The 10,044-nt window shown below is 47.3% G+C and overlaps 2 protein-coding genes and 1 long non-coding RNA gene across 4 annotated transcripts in view; all 3 read left to right on the top strand.

Annotated features, from left to right (window-relative positions):
• The window catches only part of LOC309364359 (tigger transposable element-derived protein 1-like), a 122,199-nt gene that overhangs the window by 71,311 nt on the left and 40,844 nt on the right, over positions 1 to 10,044 (top strand). The window lies entirely within an intron of this gene.
• LOC309365099 (uncharacterized protein) lies at positions 1,510 to 2,997 on the top strand. Of its 2 annotated transcripts, none has more exons than XM_081903255.1 (2): positions 1,510 to 1,620; positions 1,980 to 2,997. In XM_081903255.1, the coding sequence occupies exon 2, from the start codon at positions 2,030 to 2,032 to the stop codon at positions 2,765 to 2,767; it is 738 nt and encodes a 245-aa protein (XP_081759381.1). In that variant the 5' UTR covers positions 1,510 to 1,620; positions 1,980 to 2,029; the 3' UTR covers positions 2,768 to 2,997. The 2 variants fall into 2 exon arrangements, with proteins under 2 accessions (XP_081759381.1, XP_081759380.1); XM_081903254.1 differs by having other exon boundaries at positions 1,510 to 1,630.
• Positions 3,028 to 4,772, top strand: LOC309365401. Its single transcript, XR_014166109.1, has 2 exons — positions 3,028 to 3,883; positions 3,938 to 4,772. It is a non-coding gene; the product is annotated as an uncharacterized lncRNA (long non-coding RNA).

Genomic DNA, 10,044 nt, shown 5'->3' with positions numbered 1-10,044 from the left:
AGGAATCTCAGTTAAAGCATTCAGGACAAACAGACAGCCATCTGCTTAAAAACCTTCAAGGAAGGAGAGGCCACCAGCCACCCAGAAAGAGGTGGGGCGGCTTTCATGCTCCAGAGCCAGAGGGGGAGCTGCTTTTGGAGTTCCTGGACCTGAAGAGAGCCTGTTTGGCTCCAATTTGCCTTCAAAAGCAAATAGTCTAAAGGCAGTTGTTGTTTAGTCATTTAGTCGAGTCCGACTCGTCGTGACCCCATGGACCAGAGCACGCCAGGCACTCCTGTCTTCCACTGCCTCCCGCAGTTTGGTCAAACTCATGCTGGTAGCTTCGAAAACACTGTCCAACCATCTCGTCCTCTGTCGTCTCCTTCTCCTTGCGCCCTCCATCTTTCCCAGCATCAGGGTCTTTTCCAGGGAGTCTTCTCTTCTCATGTGGTGGCCAAAGTATTGGAGTCTCAGCTTCAGGATCTGTCCTTCCAATGAGCACTCAGGGCTGATTTCCTTCAGAATGGAGAGATTTGATCTTCTTGCAGTCCATGGGACTCTCAAGAGTCTCCTCCAGCACCAGAATTCAAAAGCATCAATTTTTCGGCGATCAGCCTTCTTTATGGTCCAGCTCTCACTTTCATACATCACTACTGGGAAAACCAGAGCTTTAACTAGACAGACCTTTGTCGGCAAGGTGATGTCTCTGCTTTCAAGATGCTATCTAGGTCTGTCATTGCTTTTCTCCCAAGAAGCAGGTGTCTTTTAATTTCATGACTGCTGTCACCAACTGCAGTGATCATGGAGCCCAAGAAAGTAAAATCTCTCACTGCCTCCATTTCTTCCCCCTTCTATTTGCCAGTGGCCATGATCTTAGTTTTTTTTATGTTGAGCTTCAGACCATATTTTGCGCTCTCCTCTTTCACCCTCATTAAAAGGTTCTTTAATTCCTCCTCACTTTCTGCCATCAAGGCAGTGGCAATAAATAAATTATCCCCCTCCTTCCCTCTGAGGTTGCTGCTGTTCAAGGGGGTGATGGGTCTTCTCCAGACCCCTCTTGAGAGTTTGGCTGGACTCCTTTGCTCTGGAGGGGTAAATAAAAGCTGATCTGGTGAACCCGACTCCTTTTGCAGAGTTGTCACCTGGGAGCTGTAAGGGACCCCAGAAGTCATCTACTCCGACCCCAGCAATGCAGGAATTCGCAGGTGGCATACTTTACTTACAAAGTTCCTAAAGCCAGATTTGTGCATTTATCCACGCAGCAACAAAGAAACACAGGCAGAAATCTTGGGATATAAAATATAGTGAAATAGCGGTCTGAGTTTGTAGCAAACAAGGTGGGTTAACAAGGTGAAAGAAAACGAACAAACTAGGAAAATTAACTTCCTTCCAGGAACATGACCTGAGTCTAGGAATAAACTTCTGTGGTCTTAACCCCTTCATGCATTAACTAGCCCTACACTTGCCAGTTATATTTGACTGCAATTTCCCACAACCATTTCAAACTGAAAGCCCTTTTTCCTTTCTTCAGTAACGTTGGAGGCAGCGGGTGTGTACACCCCCAAAGAGGAGTGAGATCTCCTGGATCCAGGCCAAAGAACTCTTTACAAGGAAGTCGTGATGGAGGATTTTGGTAATGAGGTCTGTGCAGGTAAAGGCACTTTTCCCACCGCTGAGGGCTACTGAACGGATGGATTTCTAGCGCAGAGCCGCACGATATCCCCCAAAGGATGCTGGGAACTGTAGTTCGCTTCTCACAGAGCTACAGTTCCCAGAAGCTTTTGGGACAACAGTGGTGTACTAGCAAGGACACCGCATCTCATTTACACCAGTGTAAAATGGGAAGGGGGGAATCATGTTTGCCACTTTAAACTCCTTGGAGTTTATAAAGAAATGATTTCTAATTGTTCCGAATTAATTCGAGTTTCTTTGGTGCGCTGTTCTTTTTCACCATGTTTTACTGTGGGGTTTTATTTTTCTTTCCTTCCCTCTGCCCCCAGCGGGTGATTGGCAGGAGAGCGAAAGTGAGAAGCAACCTTCTATTGAATCAATGAAGCAAGTAGCAGGACAGGAGACGTTTAAGGATCCGAAGGCATCAAAAAGGCAGAAAGCGAAGCATTCGAAGAACGAGAAAATCAAATCCTCCCTTTCCAAGGTGGCCGAAGGCCGTAAACTCCTGATCCCAAAACAAGATCCCAAAGGCAAGCGAGGGATCCAGTGTCCCGTGTGCGCGAAGATCTTCAAATGCAGATCGGACTACAATCGGCACCGCGTCACCCACACAGGGGAGAAACCGTATCAGTGCGTGGAGTGCGGAAAGAGCTACAGCGACAGCGGGACTCTTACTGCACATCAGAGAATCCACACGGGGGAGAAACCCTACGAGTGTGTGGAATGCGGGAAGCGCTTCAACAGGAGCGGGACCCTTAAGAGACATCAGAGAAGCCACGCAGGGGAGAAACCCTACAAATGCCTCGAGTGCGGGAAAAGCTTCGGACGCAATTCCATCCTCACGGCGCACGAAAGAACCCACACTGGCGAGAAGCCCTACAAATGCCTCGAGTGCGGGAAAAGCTTCAGTCGCAGCATCAGTCTCAACAGGCATAAAAAGAAACACGCTCAGGCAGAAACGCCGGAATGCGTGGAGTGCGAACAGGGGCTGAGCCCGAAATGCGTGGAGTGTGGGAAGGGCCTGAGTCCGAGCCAGCTCCTTACGGCTCATCAGATAATCTACACAGGGGAGCACGGGAGCAACCATGTTAAGTTATGGAGGGTGGAACGGGCTTGAGACAAGAGTCAGCGCCGGAGAAACCACATAAATGTTGGGGGGGGGCTGAATATTGCAGTGGAAGACTTAGCAGGACGAGGGAGATGCCCTAAAAGTGAACAGACTGTGGAAAGGGGTTCAGGGGGAATCCTACTTCACATCAGAGAACTCACAGGGGAGAAACCCTCTTTGCCAGAATGTTGTGTTGGAACGGTGTTACAGTGTTGTACAGAATATTTCAAGATTTCTTTTTCCTTTTCTGAAATCTTTATAACGGGGGGGGGGGGAGATCACCCTGCTTTGGGGTGGGGGTGGGAGGCACTAAATACACCACTCTTCCTTCCCCCCAGTGGGAAGGGCTTAATTCTCTTGGTAACTCACAGCTCTGAGTGCCTGAATCAGATTATCCCCCACCCCCAAAATTGTTCTCTATCCTGCCCATGGGTCTCACTTCTCTGGGTTGCGAGTCTTGGGAATTGTAATTCCCATGGAAATGTGCCCCGGGCTGCTTATTGATCATAGAATTATAGGGTTGAAAGGGATCCACGGGTCATCTAGTCCAACCCCCGGCGATGCAAGGATGATGCTTGCCTGTTCCCTTTCCTGCCCATCTTTGCCACATTGCTAGACAGGCGAGACAGAAATCCTGTTCTTCCAGGCCCCTTTTTTCCAGCAGAGAGACCTAAAAACGACTTAGGAAGAAACTGTAAAAGCAAGAATACAAGCTAGAAGAAATACGAGCCGATCCAACTCAACCCCGCCCTGTTAAAAACTAAGCTTGTGTTTTAATTGTTGCAACCTGCCCTGGGGTCTTTGGGTGAAGGGTGGGTGAATAAATAATAATAATCCTAAGGTCATTTTCTTAACACTTCTAAAACTGGCAGGCAGCAAAGGATGAGGTGGCACTTTTTAAAAAATAAGATGGCAGATAGATCTGAATGTGCAACGCAAACCTGGTACGCGGACTTGGAAGCTGGGATATGACAGACATCTTGAACTTGGCACCCTCCAGTTGTGCTAAAACTCCCACCAGTACCAGACTACATGGGAATTCTAGTCCAAAACCTCTGGAGGGCACCAGGTTGGAAAAGACTGGGAGAAAATTGGCGAAAATTAACCTGGGCTCATTAGGAAGGTGTATTTTTTTTTGTTCCCCACCACCACCTAGGTTTGAACAAGGCTGGAACAAAGTTTAAACAACTTTGGAACGACCAGATGATTTGAAATGTTTGTTAATATCCCCCAAGCCCCTATAACCTCCCCGGTTTTATATTAACAGTTTTGTAAAGCTATTGTAGAGACGCGGGTGGCGCTGTGGGTTAAACCACAGAGCCTAGGACTTGCTGATCAGAAGGTCGGCGGTTCGAATCCCCTGCTCCTGCCAACCTAGCAGTTTGGAAGCATGTCAAAGTGCAAGTAGATAAATAGGTACCACTCTGGCGGGAAGGTAAACGGTGTTTCCGTGCGCTGCTCTGGTTCGCCAGAAGTGGCTTAGTCATGCTGGCTCCCTCAACCACTAAAACAAGATGAGCGCCGCAACCCCAGAGTCTGTCACGACTGGACCTAACGGTCTGGGGTCCCTTTACCTTTACAGCTATTGTATGAATGTCTGTATATATTTTTGGTAGCAGCTAAGGGAAATAGTTTCCCAGTGAAGGATCCTGAGAAGGATAACTGGCATCAATTTAATACAAGGAGGACTAAGGTCAATACGTTTAAAAAGGGTCAATGTGGGAATTTTATACGGACAACACGTAAGGGGTTATCTTCCATTTTCTTTCCTTACCGCCTATTCTTCTCTATTTCCTTTGCAAAAACTTTCAAATTTGGTGGTGATGTAACAGTTCCCTGTCTTGCTGTTTTACATATTATGGGTGATATTCAGCTCAATACTTCCAGGAGTTGTCCCCAAATCAGCTCTGGAGGGTTGTGGTGGGAAAACTCAGAAAAGATTTGAGGTGGGGGAGGGGGCATATGGAACAGGAAAGGATTTTTGCCCCTACAAAAATAAAATGACTTTTAAAAAGAGTTAATCTCGGTTCAGTTGAAAATTCCATTAATAACCGTCACCTGTTTCCTCCATTCTTCTTTCAATATTTCCATTTAATCCTTCTTTCTTTCTTTGGGCATTCGAGGGATGAACTGGGACAACGTCAAAAGTGTGCAGCAACTTGCCTACCTTATTTTTTAAATAGCAGTGGGACAAAGAGGGGGAGGGAATAAACCCCCGGAGCACCTGAAAGAGCAACAAGTACACTGTGGGATCAGGTTTCATTGTGTAGAATCCAGTGATGTTTTTATTATGGGATTCTGTTTTTATTATGAGCCTGTTGACGACTCTTAACGACTGCAATAGGTCTTTCAGAAATAGACTAGAAAGAGAAGCTGCTGAATTGCAACTTATTACCAAACTTAAAACCATGGAGAGACCTGGTCTGAACAAAGACCTTGGATTCTTATCTCATTATACATGACAAAGCCATTTTTCACCTTCTCACCCCTTGCTTTTTCCTGTAAGACCTATTGCAGTCGTTAAGAGTCGTCAACAGGCTCATCACAGCTATCTGCCAATCACCCATTCCCACCACCCTTCTGAGTAATACCCCTCCCCACCTTCTCACTATATAGAAGGGTCTGGAAACTTCTGTTTCAGTGTATCTGACGAAGTGTGCATGCACACGAAAGCTCATACCAAGAACTAACTTAGTTGGTCTTTAAGGTGCTACTGGAAGGATTTTATTTTTTTTTGACTATGGCAGACCAACACGGCTACCTATCTGTAACTTATTATGGGATGTTAGGGGATTCAGAGAGTTGGATAACAGCCCGGATTGGAATGGAGCCAGATGAAGCTGCGCTAGCAAAAAGACAGCCAGAAAAGTATATAACACAAACAAAGCTGTATTTGACGGATGAAAGGATACTATGATTTCTGTCATGATTGAGAATCGTAGAGCCAGAGACAAGAAGTCAGAGTGTTAAAATCGAGATGTGGAAATATGGAAACAACGATGAGAGGCAGGATTGAGATTTGGAGTTATGCTTCAAGGTCCAGACTATGGGAAGCCAGAAAAATTAAAAATTATAATTTGGAAGACAATTCGACCTTTTCTATTTTAGTTTTTTTATTTTTATTGGATTATGATTTGATATGTTAATTGGATATTTTTTTACTGGAAAATTAATAAAACTGATTTAACAAAGGAATGTTAGGGGAGAGGTGGTACTTCGGGGGCGGGGACACATACCATGCTCCTTCTGGGGTGGTTTGTCCACCTTTGGTCCCCAACCTGCACTCAGATCTCACCTGTGGCTCCTAGAAGATGTCCACATGCAACAGCGGCCACAATCCAAGGAAACGGCTTTGACTGGCTGGCTAAACCAGGCGAGGGGAGCGGATGGGTCTCAAACCCTTGGTGAGTTAGGGACGCCCCCTGCATGCGAAGACAGGTGGGTTGAGCGGATGAGACCAAGAGTGGTTCTTTTTTTAAATATATATATTTATTAGGAATTTCAACATAACAATTTATCAAAACCACATCATACTCACCCCCCCCAATTTTTCCCCTCCCCCAAAAAGAAACCCACCCAGCCCAGACTTCCCTCAGCTCCTCTCTCTGGTGTTTCAGCACATGTTATTCTCTGCCTATTATAAAATTGTAAAGATCCTTAATTCATCTATCAATATACCTCGGGTTAAGTACTTAATTCGTTCCGGTGGTCTGTTCTTAACCTGAAGCACCACTTTAGCTAATGGGGCCTCCTGCTGCTGCTGCGCCGCCGAGGCACGATTTCTGTTCTCATCCTGAAGCGAAGTTCTTAATCTGAAGCACTATTTCTGGGTTAGCGGAGTCTATAACCTGAAGTGTATGTAACCTGAAGCATATGTAACTCGAGGTACCACTGTATTACCAATAAAAAGTTTGTGAATGTTTATTCAAAACCTGCCAAGAGAGGTTCCAACAGTCAAGAAGATGGTTTCTGCATGTGTGGTCAGGGCCGCCTTACTCATAGGCGTTAGGGGTGTGAGGAACCCGGACGCCGGGCTCTCAGGAGTGTGGGGCCAAGATTTGGGGTCCAGGGACTGGGAAGAGCTGACAGCCCCCGCTGAGCGGAGCAGAAACCCATCGGAGCGCCGCAGCTCTTCTGCTGCAGGTGAGCAAGGCAATGAGGCAGCCAGCCGGTTCTGCCCTCCTGCGCACCTGGGATTGGCGGGCCGTCGAGAGAACCAGCCCAGCGCACGCTGCTCACACGAGGCGCCCGGCTTCGCTCAGTCGCCACTGCCGCCTCGGGCTCAACTGTTGTTGTGCTTGGCTCTGTTTGCCCTCGGCCCCCACTGGCGCCCAGCCCAGGCCTTGCTCTGCTGCCACCGCTGCCACATCAGGCTCCTCTGTTGCTGCTGAGGGGGCCGGTCAGGCCAGCTGTGCCATGTGTGCCTCACCAGCCTGCCATAATAATAATAATAATAATAATAATAATAATAATAATAATAATAATAATAATAGTTTATTATTTGTACCCCGCCCATCTGGCTGGGCGGCTTCCAAAAAAAATATTAAAATACTCTAATACATCAAACATTAAAAGCTTCCCTGAACAGGGCTGCCTTCAGATGTCTTCTAAAAGTCTGGTAGTTGTTGTTCGCTTTGACATCTGGTGGGAGGGCATTCCACAGGGAGGGCGCCACTACCGAGAAGGCCCTCTGCCTGGTTCCCTGTAACCTCACAATCAGGGAACCACCAGGAGGCCCTCAGAGCTGGACCTCAGTGTCCGGGTAGAACGATGGGGGTGGAGACGCTCCTTCAGGTATGCAAAAAAGTCAACAACTTTGGGCAACCTGGAAGGGCGGGTTTTTGCACCCCAGCGCCACATATGCTTAAGACAGCCTTGTGTGCTGTACAGTGGTACCTCTGGGAGCGAACGGGATCCGTTCCGGAGCGCCGTTCGCAACATGAGCAGAACGCAACCCGCATCTGCACGGGTCGCGATTCGCGGCTTCTGCGCATGCGGATGACGCTTCTGCGCATGCACGAGCGGCGAAACCCGGAAGTAACCTTTTCTGGTACTTCCAGGTCGCAACCTGAAAATGCGCAACCTGAAGCACACATAATGAGGTATGGCTGTGTAGGGAAGTGAGGGGCCGATGGGGCTCCTCCACCTGGGAAGGGAGCCCATCTAGGAGAAGGATAACACTGATCCTAAACTTCCGCTGCCTTGCGGGATATATTTGGGAGAAGAAAATCTATGGAGCAAATCCTACACAAATTTGGAGTAGAGTCCCTAAGACAGTTGGATGGCGCCTTGAGCACCTCCTTCCGGAAACTTCTGCAGCCAAGCTGGTGCCAAAATATTGCTCTGCTGTCCTTTGGGCCGCATCAGAGAGAGGGGGAATTAGTTTAGGGTTGTCATATTGAAGGAAGGTGAGGACAGGTGACCCCACCTAGGCCCGAAGTCACCCCCCACCAAAGCAGGCTCAAAGCTTCTCAAAGCTTTTCAAAATCATTTTCTCAGCAGCTAAAAGGCATTAGCTAAGCATCAGAAACATTCCGCTTGCTGTAACTAAAAAGATTGCAACAAAGGTAGGGAACGCAGTCCATTGTTTCTCAGGCCTTTCTGATGCCTTCTGGCCTTGCTAAAGAACCACATTGCAACTTCCTTTCTGTCCATGCCAGAACAAGAGATTGAAACATATCTGAACACTCTGAAACCCCTTTCCTGGGAAGAGTCCCAATAGTCCCAAGACAGCTTTCTGTTCATGCTCAGAGGACTCCTGAGGGAGGAGAAAGGGGGAGGGAACTGGAAAGGGGTATATATGCTTGTGCACATGACTGTGAACTTCGTGCATGCTTTTTGTGACTTATCACACTTGCTCCTTCTACCAGTTCATTGATGGTAGAAATAAAAGCCTTTTCTCCGAAACTATTCCTTGAGTGTCTGTTGACTCCCACTTCCCTTTCCCAGGCGCAATATTTTTCCCACCCAAGGGCAAAGCCTCATAAGGCTACAATATGTCCAGAATTTCCCAGACGCTGCTGGGATTTGGCTGTCGGAAACAGTGTCCCGGCGGAAATCACTTTAATGTCCGGGGGAATCCAGCAACCAATGTCGGAAGTGTAGATTTTGGTGAAATTTCTTTAAAATAGCTCAAAAATACACAAAAAAACAACTTGGGGAGGGGGAGCTCAACAACCTTTGTGCCTGAAATACTGTATTTCCCTGTGTATAAGACTATAAAGTAAAGGTAAAGGGACCCCCTGACCGTAAGGCAGAAACAACAAATCCAATCTCTGTGGTATTGAAATAACACCTGTAATGCAACGATGAACTATGGACATGATGGAGATATAAAAAAATGGGTTAATATAAAAGATGCAGAAGGAAAGGGTTAACAATAAGACCCACAAAGGGGAGGAGGGAAGTCCAAGGGACTCTTTGGAATCTTGTTCTTATATATTATGCAGAATGCCCCGGCGAGACTCCTTACCACAGTCCTTGCTGCGGGATCACATTCATCCAGAGCTTTACCAACTGCACTGACCCCCGGTGGAGTACAGGGTCAGGTTTAAGGTGCTGGTTTTGACCTTTAAAGCCCTATATATGGCCTAGGACCCTCGTACCTACGGGACCGCCTCTCCTGGTATGTCCCATGGAGGACCTTCCAGTCTTCAAACAAAAACATCTTGGAGGTCCCGGGCCACAGGGAGTGTTATGTACTGAGTTGAATAGGATCCAAACTGCAGCAGTCTGATTGGTCCTAGAACAATAGGCTCCAAAAGGCAGCAGTCTGATTGGTCCTAGAACAATAGGATTCAGAATGCAGCAGTCTGATTGGTCCTAGAACAATGCAGCAGTATGATTGGTTGACAGGAGCCACCCAATCATGCTCCAGATAGAAGTGAATCCACAACCTGATTGGCTTACAGTAGAATTTCGGAATTAGCCAATCATGTGCAGCCCATTGTGTAAATAATGTATATAAAGCAGATACTTTGAGGGGACTTTCATTCATTCCTCCTCACCACTATGAGCTGAATAAAGAGCATGAAATCACTTTGCGACTCTGAGTATATTTTAGGGAGGTTAGGCTGGCCTCAACCAGAACCAGGGCATTTTCGGCTGTGGCTCCGATCTGGTGGAACGCTCTGTCCCAAGATACTAGGGCCCTGTGGGACTTGACATCTTTCCCCAGGCCTGCAAGACAGAGCTGTTCCGCCTGGCCTTTGGCTAAGGCACAGCCTGACCCTTATGTTCCCCCGCCTTATGGTTTTGATCTATCGACTACTTTTAAAATGAGGCTG

Source organism: Podarcis melisellensis (genome assembly GCF_964234715.1).
Source record: "Podarcis melisellensis genome assembly, chromosome: 2".
NCBI lineage: Eukaryota > Metazoa > Chordata > Lepidosauria > Squamata > Lacertidae > Podarcis > Podarcis melisellensis.
Note: the sequence above shows the minus strand (reverse complement) of the source record. Positions and strands in the feature narration are given on the sequence as shown.